This window comes from Solea senegalensis, linkage group LG8 (genome assembly GCF_019176455.1).
Source record: "Solea senegalensis isolate Sse05_10M linkage group LG8, IFAPA_SoseM_1, whole genome shotgun sequence".
NCBI classification, from domain to species: Eukaryota; Metazoa; Chordata; class Actinopteri; order Pleuronectiformes; family Soleidae; genus Solea; species Solea senegalensis.
In genome coordinates, this window is record NC_058028.1 from 5,345,826 (window position 1) to 5,362,321 (window position 16,496).

Here is a 16,496-nt window from a genome sequence, read left to right on the forward strand (position 1 = left end):
AAATAAAAAGCACTTCTGTCTGCGTGGTTCTCACTATTTTAAGTTATCAAGGCAGACCGCAGCCTGTTGTTTGTTAAAATATAACACGGCCTTAATGATAGGTAATTTATCCTTCATCGTGTCTTGTGTTACTCTTTAACGTCATGACACTTTTCTTGTTTTGTCTCTCAGTTGCACCGATGGTATCAATAACTGGACTGGACAAAAACTGGTATGTGGGTCAGGAGAATGTGAAGTTCACCTGTGGAGCCAAAGCCAACCCACCGGCCCGACACTTCACATGGATCAGGTCAGTATCTCCACAATGTCCACTTCAGATTGTCAGTTTAAAGGCCATCATAGTTGTGGCAGTCAGGTTGGGGTTTTATTGTCAAAAACATTGTCATAATTTAAAGAAAAACAGTCAATAATGATAAATGTTGCTATAAAAAGTAAGATTATTGAAGATTGAATCATGCTCCTGAATTAAATCAGTTAGTTATGGTCTTGAATTCTTTATGGACAGAAAACAAACACTTTTTACAAATCTGAGGCGAAACATTCTGCAGCCATAATATTTCTAGGGCTAGACAATATGAGTTATTGACTAAAATCAGTCAATATTGATATTTATCACAATGAAATGAAAACCTCTCACCAAAATGGACAATTAAGGGTTGGATGCTATTCATTATGCTACTTAACATTATGTTACACAGCTTTGGTGCACTTTGATGCTTGTTTATGGAGTGGTTAAGGCATTTAAAATGTAGTCCCACGGCACACAGCGGAAGAAACTGAAGAAGAGCCTGGAGTAGAAGGAGATAAAAAGTTTTTACTGTCTTAAAGATGAGAAAATCTGTTCCAAAAGTGAGATCGAACAGTCTCCCTGAGGGAGCTTTAGAATGCCCCCTTTCAACTTAAAGTTTCAAAAGCTCCCCGTCATCCCACTTAGTTGCTCTGCTCTCTCGCTATCAGTGTTGCCCTCATACTCTTTGTTTTCTAGAAGAACTCCTATGATGTGCATGTGTGTGTATTGTTAGCTGAAAAAGGAACTGTCCTACTTCATAAATGTTCCGTTATCTCTCATATCGCCGCCGCACGTGCTTTGTACGAAACCACAAACGAAATTTAGAGAGACACTCGTTTGTAGTGTGATGAGAGTGAACCGAGTGTAACTCTGAAACTAATGCAGAGGTTCCTGGGAATTCAGTCTCTCATGGTGGCTCAGTGCTGCGTGAGTAAAGACGTCACTGTGTGGAAGTGAAGCAGAAAACCTCTAACTGCAGTTCACTCTGAGATACAGTAGAAAGGCTTGTGGGATATTTGTCTTGGAAAACAAACTTAAAATGCTGTCAAGCTCAAGTCCTTTTTCAAGACCTTTTCCTTGCTTTTATTAAGCAAAGAAAACTGCATTGTGCATGAGAAAATGTGCTCGTTACACAGTTTAGCTGCACCCGTCATATATTATGTCAAAACTGTTTATTGCAAATATGCCAGAAACATATCTATGTCCCACATACACGGGGGTTTACCAGTTGCAGGGTTTACAGTCTTGTGCTGTACATAATATGAACAGAATGTAAATAATGGACGCCAGACTCCTCTGCTTGTGCAGCAGTCAGTGACTCATGTGTTTAATAATGTAATCATTTACTGAAGGTATTCACCACTTAGTAGCCACAACAGCACACGATTACACAAGTAGAAAGTAGAGTGATGAGTTTTTATTTTCTTGTGTGCACATTTTCTTGGTAACAAAAAGGCAACAATTGCAACAAACTGCACAGATCAATCCCTACAGGATTTTGCGATCGCAACAATTAAGACAAAATCAACCAGTCCTTGCAACATTTGCTCAACTTTGCATCTTTTTTTGCCCAAAGATTGGCCAAAATTAGCAGCTCCCTGATGTTAAAACATGGAGGTGACAACACTAAACTGACTTCCTTGTTCCTGCTAATGAGGGTGCAGACGTGAGCAGACAGCCACATTTCACATTTGCCGTCAAAAATCACGGCTCAGAACCCAAAAAGTGGGAAATCGCCGGCATGTGTTGCGATCAGCTGCTCCTCTCTTCTCTCCGTAGACACACGAAGAGCTGTAGGACACGCTCATCTCAATCTTCCCTCAGCCTCACGACAAAAAAGTCCTCCTCGTGTCTTCACAGAAACACAGAGGCACCATTGAACTTGGTTGTTTTGACATTTGTAACTGAGACTGTGACTTCACTGAATGCATAAAGCGGAGCAGTGAATCGGGGGGAAATTAGAAAATCAGGCTTCTGCTCTGACTGTGCTGTTAGTGTTTTTCTCACACACACACACACACGTAGGCTGCAGCTCTCTGAGAAAGAGAGAAAGGCTCAGTCAGGACGACAGCTATGAATAAGTTCAAGTAAAAGCTGCAACGTGCACTGCAACGTTTTGGTCGCAGCCGTCAGAACAACAGATGGATTTAAACTGTGTTCAGATAAACCCTATATCAGGCAGTGAAGACGCTCCAGTCTGTAAATTACCTCCAGCTTAACTTTGGAGCGTGGACACTGGAGCTGTCGGATGCACTGCTGCACCCATCGGGAAGACTGCGTGCTATAAATAAAAGATTCCAAACAGTTCATGCATCACAGCAACACTGGTCTATTGGCAGCTCTTTGTCATCATCTTGCTTTGAAAACAAGAAACATGGGTCTCATTTGGGCTGACAGTACAAGTGAAGTCTAGACAGCCAAGCTCTTTATTTTCTTTTCTTTTCTCTCGGCCTTCTGTTCATGTAGAAATCTCTTCCCCTCCACTGATGGAAGAGCACCCGGCTCATGTTACCGCGGTCACGTGATCGTATAATAGTTGCAACAGGCCAAACTGAACCAACACAGCAGTGATCTGTGGGACATTCAGTCACACTCCTCAAGTTATTGCAACATATTTAAGTGTTGATGGATATGACTATCGCTCCAATGATTCATTGATTATTATTAATTAACTATTTCGAATAAGGAATGTGTGATATTGGACTTTTTACCAATATCTTATATGGTGTTTGGTGCAATACACTTAACAATGAAATGAACAGAATATTTTTCATGCTCATGTCACAGCAGATATAGATATACATGTTCTCTATGTGCAAAAGAAGGAAAACATAAAAAATATACCAGTTGATGAGTGCACACGCATAGACGTCAGGGAGGGAGGAGCCTATTCAGCCTACTGTTTCAGTCATAAGTTGTATCAGGGGATCTTGATAATGTCGTGCATGCCTCATTTTTTGATTGCCTTTTATTTATAAGTTAAAGCAAGTTCTCACATTTTTCTGCTCTTAAATGTGAATATTTTCTAGTTTCTTTTCTTCATTCAACAAAGAAATCACTCATTTTGTGTTTTTGATCAATTGATTAATCGAAAGAATAATTGATCGCTGCAGCCCCAGCTATGACAATTTTCCAAATGGTAATATACTGCACAGTTAGGAGGAAATTACCACTGCATGTCTTTAAATGAATTTCCACAGAAATGTAAAAATACAGCATATAAATGTCCACACAAGTCACAATAAGCAGCAGCAACAAATGGAAAAACTAAACAATATGAACAGTTGTCTGGCAGTATTTTAGCTTACCATTACATTGTGATCAGGAATTTTATGTTGGTGCCATAGAAATATCCAACTTTTCCCAGTTCTTGGCTTTAACTAGTAAACTTTTCCATGATTTAAAAAAAAAAGAAAAATCTCCTTGACAATATCAAGCCATTGGTCTTTATTTGATGAGTCTTCATGAAGTCATTTCCTGGTAATTGCTTTCTCGCTGGCTGCAAGTCCAACTTAAGTCAAATAAAAATCTTCTCCCCTCCAATTTCCATTTTAATAGATGCAATAAACTTGACTCTTGACTCATGAAGTTTTCACTTTTGCACAGGTTGGATGGATTAATGCCCGAAGGTGTCGACGTCTCAAACAACACCTTTGCTTTCACCCGCCCGCTGGAGCGGAATGACTCCGGAGTTTATCGCTGTGAGGTGATGAATGACATCGGACTCCGCAGTCAGAATGTTAACCTCTGGGTGCACGGTGAGTCCTGACCTCTAACCATCCATTCACTTGATAAACTGCCATTAATAATTAAGATAAGTGTGTCTTTTGACACTCGTCTTGCCCTGTTTGATGTAAGATTACCCTCCCGGTACAAACAGCTTCAGTTAAACACTTAAAGCAGAGCGAAGCCAGTCCATATAGATGCCTGTGCCCAGATCCACTTTCACACATTCCTGGCAGCAGCAGTGCACAGAGTGCAGATTAGGAGTATCACTTCCAAACGTGTTTTGCTGTGGTTTCGACAACATTAGATTTTGAAGATACGATGTTTACCCCCGCTGCTTTGGCAAAGTTTGCGCCCATGTAGCCTTGCGCTTTGTTGTGTTTTAAGGTCAGGTTTCACAGCGGGAAATGGTGCTGGAGTGTGATCACAGATTCGTAATACACGGATATACTGTGTGGTTCTGTACCTCGTTAAAGGTACAGTGTGTAAAACTTAGCAACATTTATTGGTTAAGATACGTGTTGCAGCTGAATATCCCTCGCCTCACCCTCACCTTTCAAGTAGGTGTGAGTCAAAATATCGATTTGGTGATATATTGTCGTCCTTCCGCATGCAATATGGTGATCGATACAAATATTGATGTTTTAATTAACAAATTAAGCTCTAATGTAGTGCCAGTTTAACTCACCGGGCATCGCTACTTCATATCCACTAGCTGCAGCACTGCTCAAATGGATGAGGGGAACTTAAGTAGATGTTACCTTGCTGAAGAAGAGGGAGTTTACGGCGGGATAATGGTGGGGGAAGCTACCCCAAACCCACGTTCAATGCTAAATGGAGAAATCCTGCACTTTTCACATTTTGTTTTCTTCAGACAGATATTGTGATTTGTTGTATTGTGATATTATTGGTATCGTGGACCATGTATCGCGTATCGTATCGTGAGGTAACCTGTGATTTTCACCCCCTGTTGGAGAACACACTTTTTGATCAGCTAGCATCAAAACCTAGAGTCTCTTTCCAGATGGAAACATTCAGGACAGAGACTCTCTGAGTCCAAACGACAGGTGGTAGGTGTTTAGTTTGTCCTTTGTGGGCCACTGTAAAAACATGGTGGTCTGACAAGGCTCCTGATATAAATATAAATGACTCATTCTGGGATAATTTCATACAATGACGTGATCGTACAGTTATAAAATAGTATGTATAATGTATGTTATAAAAATTCAAGTAAATTTATCTTAATTTTACACATTGGGCTTTTAAAATATGTCATTTAACCATACATTTTACTCCTGAAAATGTTTCAGTTTACAATAATTTAACTTTTGACAATTGCACTAAACAAATAGTAACACGGGGGAAATTGTAAAACATCAAAAGGGCTTTCCCTGCATCACGATGTGAGCAGCTGGGATTTCTGTTGATATAAATCATCGTCAGGAGACTCTTAAAAGTGTTTCCTCTGTCTGGTCATAGTTTGCTACTTGAGTTCATTGTTATAAAGTTGGGGTGTGGATGCTGAGAACCCTGCATCTCTCTTTTTTCTTTATATTTTCACTTCTCCACTGCTGTGTGTGGTTTTTTTTTGGTTTTTTTTAAATCCTATTCCAAACAAAGCAACTGCTGCTTTTGGAGACATGTACTCCGCTAACACTTGAGGTCCTTTTTTCTTTCTCACTGTCAAGAAGGAAAGAGCTGGAAAAGCCCCAGCAAAAAAAACACTGTCAGGCTCCATCTGTGCTCAGGCCTGGTTTGGAGTCCTGCTCCAAACGAAAGCACAGCTGACATCCTGTCCAGGACGGACTTGCACTGAGCAATTATCTTGCTTCTCTTGTCAAATATTAAGACTTGGCCATGCGGCCTGCTGCCTCCCGCCTCTCTCCCCCTGTGGAGATAGCCAGGTTGAGCTCAGTTTTATTCCCTCCCTCCCTGCCCCCCTCCATGGCTGCCTGGTGTAGTGTAGCTGTTTCACATTCCCAGTTGTCTCTGCAGTCTTGTGGTTTTTGGCTGCGTTTCTCTCAGATGATCAGCTACATGGTTGCAGATGCTCATAAAGTCTAAAATGTCCTGCTGCAGGGAAAAGAGTGATAGTGACTGACAAAAGCAGATGATTGCCAGTGCATCACTTCACTGACCTTTATCTGTTTTTTGTCATCCTCGCTCTCAGGCCCTGACCCTGCAAGCTCACACGCAGTCAGGGATAAGAATTGTTTGGATTTTATCCGATACCGATACTGGTTATCAATACTCCTATAGATACTACTCTGTAATTTAATGCTGAGGGAGTACCTCTCACATCACCATGAGAGACCAGGCACTTCAGGTTTAAATTAATGGACTTCAGTGTAGAAAAGAGTTCTAAGTCTTTCACAATAAACTGAGCGAGAGCCATGTGACATCAGCCGTTTTTCTCCCCCCCTCGAGTCATGTTCCCCCGTTTGGACTGACTTCTGTGGCTGCTGTTTGACTCACATCTCTGGGATTATTTAGTGCATAAATTACAAGTTCTTAAAAGTGATGCCAACAGAGTCTTGAGTAAGTAGCTACACATTTCACCATAAGTGTTGTGTTAGCTTCAGTCGTGTTTCTATCTGTGTCAGAGCTGGAAGGTTGCAGTTCTGTTAGCATCAGCAGAATTGTTAGCTTTGCGAAAGCACATTGATACACTGTTGTATTTGTTAGTGGTTTTACTCCCGATTACTTTTCTACTTATGATACAATTTTGCAAAGTCAGTTCAAACTATTGTCAACCATGATATCTGGAAAAAATGTTAGCACAGTTTGCTAGCATTTTCAGCTTCCCAAGCATCTGAAAGCTAAGTTGTAATAAATGTAACGTACATAATGAAAGCGGCAAAGTTTTTCTAGACACGTATTGATACTTCGGCACTGACCAAAGATAAACAGTTTCCATTAAACACTCGTAATTCATAGTAACTCCTCAACGGCTGCGCAAAACTGCCGTGATGTCACAACCGCACAACCACACAAACTAGTTACGGGCAAAGCAGTTGTTTTCAGTGTACTGAATCATTAGAATCAGATTTGTTCACCGAATCGTTCAGTCGTACAGACTCCAACTGACCAAAATAGGCGGCAGGGGTTGTGATTCAGCTCATGATCGCAGGCTTTGAGCAGTGCTGTCGCTAAATACACCAGACTACTCTGTTAAATATTGCGATTTAAGACACATTTCAGTATCAGCACAGGTTCTGGTTTTGAAAATGAACGTCTGGACCTCCTGCAGAAGCAGACCTGTGTTAGCTTTGTTTTGCTTTTGATGTTCCAGTGTAGAGATCAACTGGTATCAGGCTGCTCTTAGCCTCAGAGGCTGGAGGGCAGAATGGAGACGATTATCCTGACCTTGAGCTCCTCACAGCTCCTCTGTCTCTGTCTCTGGCTGCTGTCACAAACGCAGGTCACAGGAGGACAAATCAGATGCAGGAACTTCACATCGATCACAGTGTTTGATCTTCTCACATGACTTCCCCATTGCAGGGTTTAGAGAGAAAGCAAGGGTGGAGGGGAGGCTAATTGCTTCCACTCAAATGCTCATGAGTGCATGTCCTCATATCCCTCTCTGTCTCTCTCATTCTCGCACACAATGACATTTAGCACTTTAGCCTCTTTCTGCTCCCCTTTATTTCCCCCCTTTTTTTGCTCTACGGCACAGCTTTCAACAGATTCCTTGGTCTCAGGAGGACAATGTCTCACTCTCTACTCCGACGCGGCTCAGTGTGGTTAAATTAATCTAAAAAACACTCGTACCTGCCTCGTCGGTTGTTACAGAGCATTAAGTGCAGTCTCTCTCCTCCACAGCCCTTTAATTTGTCACTCCATCCTTCCTTCCTCTCTGGTTTTAATCTCTTTTTCACATGTTCACCCTGTAGATCCTCCCCCCACCACCGCAGGCCCCAGCACCACTGCACCCCTCCGTCACGACACTTCTAGAACTGGCACTGCCGTGGACCAGCAGAGAGCCCTGTTCACGTCCCCGACCCTGGCCTCTTTAACCGACAGCAGCCTGGGCACCATCATCGGCGGGGCCGTGGGTGGAGTTCTGTTCCTGATCCTGCTGCTCATCCTGGGCGGGGTTTGTTTCATGCGTCAGCGCAGGACCTTCAGGGGCGACTACTACACCAAACAGTACCTGGGACCCTCCGACATGCAGAAGGAGTCCCAGCTGGACGTGCTGCAGCCGCACGAGCTGCAGGAGGTCTACGGCGACAAGACGAGCAAAGGCAGCCAGGAGCTGAAACCAAAACTGGGCGGAGACATAATTTATCCCGACTACACCCCCGAACGCAAGGACAGAGACGACTGGGCCGACAAGGGCGACATCCACAGGAGTCTCAAGGAGGGAAACTACTACCCTGATCACTACACCCAAAATATGCATCCATGTGGGCCTCCCGTGCACAGCCCCATAGGGAACAACGGCTCCCCCTACCTACCGGAGGACTGCTATGACAATGGTACGGACAGCGACTATGTCTCGCACATGGACGGATCTGTGATCTCACGCAGAGAGTGGTATGTTTGAGAGGAAGAGAAAATCAAACGGACAAAAGACTGAGAATAATTTAACGAGTGGCAGATATAAATATCGTTATAGGTTGTGTCATTTCGCAGTGAGCTCTTTGAACAGTACTGCTCCACCTTGATTGTAACCACTTAACCTTAAGGACACGTTTTCTGGATTGTACTTCACTCGCGTAGCTTTTCGACGAGTCACAGATGCGCCGGTGTCGGCCTCGTCGAGGCCGCGGCTTAAAGAGAAGTCTCAAGTGACGTGAATGAGTTTTGTTTTCTGCTCGTTTTGCATTTGCACCTGTCTTTAACAGGCCACTGGTCAGGTGTTCAGGCCCTCGTTGCTGAAGTATTTATATCCACGTCTGACTGAGCTCGACTCCCATAAAAACCTCACGACTGCTGTGGAATTTTGACAGTTGCTCCACTGAGTGATGACAGCTTTTTCTTACAGGTGATACCTTTATCATGGCTGCAGACTTACAGTACTTACAGCAAATTATACTGCATGGTTTTCTTTTTACACGGCAAAAGAAAATATCATCGAGGTAAAGGGAAAGTAACATGACTAAAAGGGAGACATACAAAGGCATTTCACTGAGGGGAAAGAAGGACGTTTGTGAGGTTGTGAGCAAAAGTATCTTGTGTTAATTATTCATGAATCTTCAGTTCGCCTTTACCAAACAAAGTCATCATGTGGTTTTGCTTTGATGAACTCTGAAAACAAAACCATGGGAGCATTTCGTTACACAAAGTCAGGACAGAAAAGTTTAGATGCTGGAGCACTTTTAGTCAAATAATTAATTGGTGTTGCTCCGTTTCCCTTTTACAAAAATCAAACTCTATGTGGTTATGAAAAGAAAAAATGTTAAGAATCATTTTGTAGGTCCTCTTTTCTGAGCTCAAGCAGTCAGTCGTACTGTAGTTAAAGTTAAATCAATTGTTTCCTATGGCTGTTTCAAAATAAGAGCCTCAGCACAGGTGGAGGCATTAAACTGAAACACTTCTCATTCACTTTAAATGGAGCCGCATTAAGTCTTGCCTGAACTTTGCACTGTGGGTCTGTCGCTCCACTTTGCGAGCGCTGCTGCGTGTGGGAAAAGCTGAGAAATGTTTAATGTTTAAATGTTTCTGTCTGAGCAGCAGCGTGAGCACCAGGCAGTCAGATCATATTTATGTGTCGAAGCTCAAATGTTGTGCGTTTTTTTTGGTCATAATGTGATCGACAATGCAGACATCATGTGACGGACGCGACCTGTGGCCTCCCGTGTCAGGCCGTTCACACGCACTGTCTTTTAGGCACAAACACATTATTTTCAAGAGTGTGTGTTTTGATACTTTGACCAAAGATGTCAAAGGTCAAACTGGTCTTTGTCAACTCCAAAATAAGCTCAGAAACCTCCATCATCCAGATGAAGCTCTGGAAGCATTTCCTTTGTTTTCATTTGTTGTTTTTTTCTCTCTTGATTTCAGAAAATGTTGATCAACGTTACCCAAACCTCAAAATCATGATGTTCTCATGATGTGTTGTCCACACAGTTATTCACAAAAAAAGTTATTTTTTATAATCGATGAATCTCGAAATGTCTCGGTTTTGTCCACAAACCAGAATGATTCAGTTTCAACCATTTAATCGATTAGCGAATGAGTTGCCGATCAACAAACCAGAAGTGCAGCCTCACAGGTGCTGTGGCTCAAGTTGGTTTAACTTATTTCCCCGTGTTTTTCAAGCGTTTTGTTTTGTTAGAAGCTGCATGTGAACGGCCTTAAACTGACACATATTCACTTTACTGTGAAGCAGCAGTAGCAGAGGGATCAGTAACTTCAGCCTCGGGAGCTGATGAATTTGCGTCAGATTTCATTGATTTCAGGAGTCCAGTTTTCTGTGAATCCCAGGATTGGCGTCCTGCCGTCACCACAAAAACCCGTAATCACTCAATGTAAACACGTCGGGCTGCAGCATGAGAATCGTATAGATTAGAACACAAATATCAGTATTAAATGCAGCTCTGGCCGCGAAGACGCACGACTGTGTTTGTGTGTCAGCGTTCCCTGGGCTTCGTCCATGACAACAGGCCCGTCTTCTCCTCCGTCCTCCGTCCCTCTCGTCCTCCACGTTCTGTCTGCAGAGCTAACACCAATTGGTCATTACAGTTTTTTATTTAAGCGCAGGATCAAAGCGGCGTGTTATAACTACCAGATGTGACTACAACAGCTGTCGTCATCCGACATTATGTGGCTCCGTAAACCACCAACAGTTTCTCTGCTCGACGCAGCCGCCGCCGCCGCCACAGCCGCCGTGATTCATGATGGCAACTAAGCAAAAACTGAATCTTATTTTATATATAAATATATATATATATAAAAATACGATTTTTTTCTTTACTTTGTTTGTGTTTGAAGTTTTATTCAAATACCTTGGAAACACTGTGAGGGTCTGACATCATTAGTGATCACACAAGTGGCTCAAATGTTGAGGTTTGGCTTTGAGCAGACGCAGCGCTGTTCATGGAAACTAGAAACTTAATCCACCAGTGGAGAGAAAAAAAAAAGAAAAGAAAAGAAATTTGTTGCAGAACCATCCAGTTTAGAGCTGTCTCTGTAACGGCTCCCTCCAGGGATTTATACAAATACAGTGTATATTATTTTCTCTTTCCTACAAACAACAAACCCGGCGACGTTTAGTCGAAACAAAAGACCTCATCACTGATCTCATCTCTCACCGTTTGATTTGAACCTCGCACTTTTCCACTTAGTGCTTCTTTTTTCCCTGTTTCAGGATCAAAGCGGCCGCTCTAAATCCTCACATGAAAGCGAAAGCCTTGTCTTTTTTTAGGAAACTTCCCAGTTTAATCAATCAGAGTGTTTGTTTCTCGAAGGAGGAGCTATATTTGAGTGTCAGAGTGAGATCAAAACTGAGGGGATTGGTATATTTTGAGGTCTCCCTTTTTTTTTCTGACTTATTGGGGTTTTATATAGTGTGGGTGCACACTTTCTCTTTTTTTATCCCTTCTCCACCCTTGTTTTTTCATGTCAGGGCTTTGGTTGAAGGTTCAGATGTCTGAGAATAAACTGCTTTAATCTTTTTCAGCTCGCTCTCACTCCCATCATCGCACACACACACACACACACACGCACACACACACACGGCCACTGCACATCTGCCGCTGCTGCCCACACTCAAAGAAGAGCGGGCCTCACCTCAAACCCTCTCAGCTTTTTAATTAACTCTTGTTTCTCATCGCATTTGGTGACGGCAAAATTCTGTCGATTCAGTGAAATTGCACATTTTTGTATGCAATGTCTTTACTTTCATAATTGATGAATTTGTCAATCATTTTCTCTAAAAAATGTCAGAAAATGTTTCCAAAACCAGTTTTAATGATTTCTTTGTGATCTGGAGCAAAGAAACCAGAAAATATTCACATTTAAGAAGCTGGAAAATCAGAAAACTTCTGTAAAAATCGTTACAGCCCTAAAAATGAACTGAAGCGATGAATGTTTAACTTTTTTTGGATCTGTTACTTTTTGTCTTGGTTGCATGGAAGTTATTTCGTTGCCGACCACGCTCATAATTTCCCATGTATACATGTACATAATGCTGATAGTTTAGGATTAGCTGTTTCTCTCATGGTTTAGTTTATGTTATGTTCATGTACAGTTTTGTTTTTCTGGTCTCCCCTACTGAAGCGTCGGTGCCTTAGAAATGGCTGAGCAATGCACAGAAACTTTAAAAAAAAAAACAAAAAAAAAAAACGACAATTACTGAAAGGTTTCCACATAATTTAATATCATTACATTGTCTTCAACCGCGGGATTTTACGAGTGGCCGCGAACGACACGTCGCAGTAGACAAGAGGTTGATTGTCGCGCCTTAAACACTTTGAACGGACACGAGTGTAACACGAGTTAGTTACCGAGAAAAAGGAAAAACAAAAGTATAGTTTCACTGGGATTTGAGGAAAGCCAGATTCAAAGAAAATATTATTGTCCTGTAAATAAGCTGGCTGTTTTTTGTTTTTTTTAATTGTTATTATAATTATTATTATTATTGAGAATAATTATTTTTTTGTATGAGGTCTGTCATTTTCACAGAGTATTAGTTTGAGCAGCGACGCTGTTTTCTCTGCAGTTTTCTATTTTGTTCTGAAGAGTTTCTGGCCGATTGTGTTTTGGTTTTGTTCTCCATTGAATGATTGATGTCTCACAGGAATCGGAGATGACGGTGCAGAAGCTTGTATTTTTGTTCCTTTGTTTGCAATAAAAAGAGCATCATTATTGCACTCAAGTGTGTCCTGGGATTGTGCTTTCAGAGACGAGGGTGTTTGAGCATCTCTCTCTGTCTGTCTGTCTGTCTCAGCGTTTTCTCTCCTCCTCTCTCTCTTCATATCACATTACTGTATTAACATTCTTCTCTCTTGTCACTCTCGTAGTTCCTGCTTTTCCTCTCTTTTTGTCCTCATTCTGCAGCTGTGACGTGACCCCAGAGCTGCAGGATCTAGATCTAATATCTCAACTTAAACTAATTAACAACTTTTTTTTACGTAAGTGCTTATACCAAGCGGAGCTGTAACCTTTTATTAAAAATGAAGATACATGTTCCAACTTGAGGGCAAAATATCAAACCCGAACCGTAAAAGTTCTACAGCCTAGAAGCTCATGATATCATCTGAAGTCATTACCATGTGGTCCAGCAGAGGGCGCAGCTAAGGCTTAGATTCACTTTGAATCCATTATAAGACGTCAGAAGTAGGTGTTGATCCGTATCTCAAACACTTAATATCTTTTAAAAAAAAAAATCTAATTTAGTAGACCGGGGGGTGGGAAGAAAGCCTAAGAGCAATTTAGTCTTCGACCAAAACATCACATCTTTATCAGAAAAAAACAGTTTTTTCTTCTAATCTGAACTACTCAATCTTGTGTATTGTGTATGTTGCTGGTTTAAAGAAAAATAAAAGAAAAGTAAATTGAATGTGCCACATGTTACTCATGTCTTAAAACTGCTCTTTGGGTCAAATATTAATGCTGGCTGCCCAGTTTTGGTCCACAGGCCACCAGTTGCTGACTGCTTAGGTTATGTTGAGATGTTAATGGATGTTAATGTGTTTTTGACCAGTGGAAAGGAGACTTAATATTAAAGCTGCGCCTGTTGTTCATTAAAACTGTTACTACATGTATAAGTAATGTGATATTGCTTAAGTGAAACGGTCACACAACGACACAGCTGGTCATTTTTCTCCTCGTACCCCAAATGACCAAAAGACAAATGGACTTTAAATCTGTTTCTGTGGACGTTTTCTCTCCACTGTCATCAAGTAACCGCTCATTTTTGAAAGACGACAGATTATCTTTGCAAGATGTCAATCTCTCCGTCCCTCCAGATGATGTATGTTGTGATTACTTTAAAGATTTGAGATTGATTTGCCACACACCAAAAAGTCAACGGGGAATTTAAGATTATTGAGAAATCAAATCACTTATTCTGTGAACTTCCACCGACACTGATAAAAACATCACAAACTGCTTTTTATTCAAGCAAAAAAAAAGACAGTTTCACAATATTATGATTGATATAAAGCAACAAAAATGGATATTCTGATCTAATGGATGATGAATAATCTATTTTTATCTATTTATCTATAAAGAACGTCAGTGTGTGAAGTGGGGAAAACAATTGCCTGTCTGTCGGTATGACAAAATCATTGCACACTAAGTTATGAGGTTTAGCACTGAATAATTATGAGAAAATGTACTAAAATGTCTCTAAAATGTGAGGATGTTTTCAGGATAGGTAGGTAGGTAGGTAGATAGATAGGAAATGCATTGGAAGGAAAGGAAAAAAGGAAAGGTAGGGAAAGGAAAGGAAACGAAAGGAAAGGGGGAAAGGAAATAGAAACAAAACAAAACAAAACATTTTTCCTCTGATGATGTGAAGTGGTGACTGTGGTGATTTCAGACAGTGACCATTAATCTGCGTCACCTTCTGTGTCGTCCACTGTCCACACCTGTGATTGTCACTAAATGACCCATGTGACACGACTCTGCGTCCCGTCCTAACTCAGCACCCTCTTCATCTTCATCACCGCTTCACACAGCTGAAGACTTTTTTTCTTTTTTCTGTGTCACACCTGTGTCAGATGGACGGTCTGACTGACCACCCACAATCCTGTCACCTGTCTGTAATCTGAGAGTAAGACGTGTCTCCTGTTCTCTCCTCAAACTAAGAACATTCACTAGAAATATTTGCGGTGATCGCCGTTAATCCAGACCCTCCCACTCTTAAGTGCTGCTCTTTAATTCCCCCGGCGTTAACCTGGCTTTGGAGGTGGCACCAACACCATCAATATTTGTTGTTCTGCACCGGGACAGTCGTCCCCTCTGGTCCAGATTAAGAGCAAGAGCAGAAACCAGATACTTAATCCTCTCAGGTATGTTGGACAGAAATCTCCCGTCCTGGACGTCACTTTCATCACTCCAGCATCCGTGTCCTCCCTGCCCAAAAGCACTCACTCTATTATCACGCTGCTGGTGCTGCTGCTGCCTGACCAGGGCTCACCTTGGCCTAATCCATCACGGCTGCCATCTGCGTGTTTGTGCAGGCGCTGTGGGTAAATAACGCCGTGTTGGTGGGCTTGGGTTACCTCTCCTTCCTCCTCTCTTAAGTTAAGTTTTGGGCAGATGGCTGCAAGGGGTACATTTTTTTTTTCACACTTAATGAATCTGTCAGCAAACGCGTTTCAGTTTTGTTGCCTCGTAAAAAAAACAGCAGTAGCTCTTTTCAGCATTCTTTAAAGGCCCCACCCAAAGATGCTGACATTCAGATCAGACGTTAACCTTTGGAAAGTATTCTCGTAAAAAAATACCTGTTTATTTTTCTCTGTAGGTTTACAAGATGTTTGAAATAAGTGAATTATTGTGTTATTGTATAAAGAAGGGACCGAGTCATCCAGGTTCCTCCTTAAACTTAAACTTCAAAGTGCTGAAAATCTGCAAAACTTTTCTCCTTGTCTCTGTACTTTTTGTACTTTGTACAGTTGTCATTGAAAGTCACTTTAAATACCTCAGGGCTAACTACTAAAACAACTACTGATATTTTTGATTCATATTGCACCCTTAATCACTTACCTTACCTTAAAAATTTCCAGGTTTACCCTTAGAGACAACTGACCAGTTGCCTCATGGTTAATCCACCTTTAGACTATTTCCGTTGCCTATACGGTCAACTGGCATAAACACTTTCTGCCTCCAGGCTTTGACCACAAAATAATCAGCAAGAAAAACAGACGTGTACATTTTCAGCTTTGAGAACTAAATATTTTTTAAGCTAATGGATGGTAGAAAGGTACGGTTTTAGCGCTTGACATGCTAGGTACCAGCTAAAGCTTGATTTGGGCTTGTTTAACACCTAGTACTAAGAAGTTGAAACAGGGGTATATATCGCCACCTAGTGTAGCAGGTTTAACGCACTTTTATCAATAAATTAGTTCCCAACTATAGTTTGTAAACTGGGACAAAGACAGTCGTCCAATTCGAGCTAGCGTGTAGCTAGTAGCTAGCAGATACAACCGTAGCTTGACTTTATTATACATGAAAACATAATAATGGCAGTTTTATTTTGTTGTTTATCCTGCTAATCCAAACTAGGCCTTTATTTAGACTGCAGCCCAAATCACATTTTTAAGCATATATATATACACAGATAGTATCAAGCTTAATTTTTGGCAGTTTGAACAGCTAAAAAACACACAAGATTCGATTTTTCCAAAGATGATTCAAACCACATACAGAGGTGGTTTAGAATGCGATTCTCGGTCACTCAGACGACAACAACAACAATGACGTAGATCCAGTGAGACGGAGGTTAATTGTAGGTGTGGTAAATGATCGATACAGTAGAAGGCGATAGTTTAAAATTTAGAAGAAATTTCGCGCTGCAGCTCTACGTAAC

At 41.4% G+C, this 16,496-nt stretch overlaps 1 protein-coding gene across 1 annotated transcript in view; it reads left to right on the forward strand.

Annotated features, from left to right (window-relative positions):
* Positions 1-12,831, forward strand: part of nectin3a (nectin cell adhesion molecule 3a) — a 42,373-nt gene extending 29,542 nt beyond the window's left edge. The window contains exons 4-6 of the mRNA XM_044032493.1: positions 172-289; positions 3,896-4,047; positions 7,909-12,831. Coding sequence (XP_043888428.1) covers positions 172-289; positions 3,896-4,047; positions 7,909-8,561 — 923 coding nt within the window. The 3' untranslated portion in view covers positions 8,562-12,831. The remainder of the gene's footprint in view (positions 1-171; positions 290-3,895; positions 4,048-7,908) is intronic.
* The last annotated feature ends 3,665 nt before the right edge of the window (positions 12,832-16,496 follow it).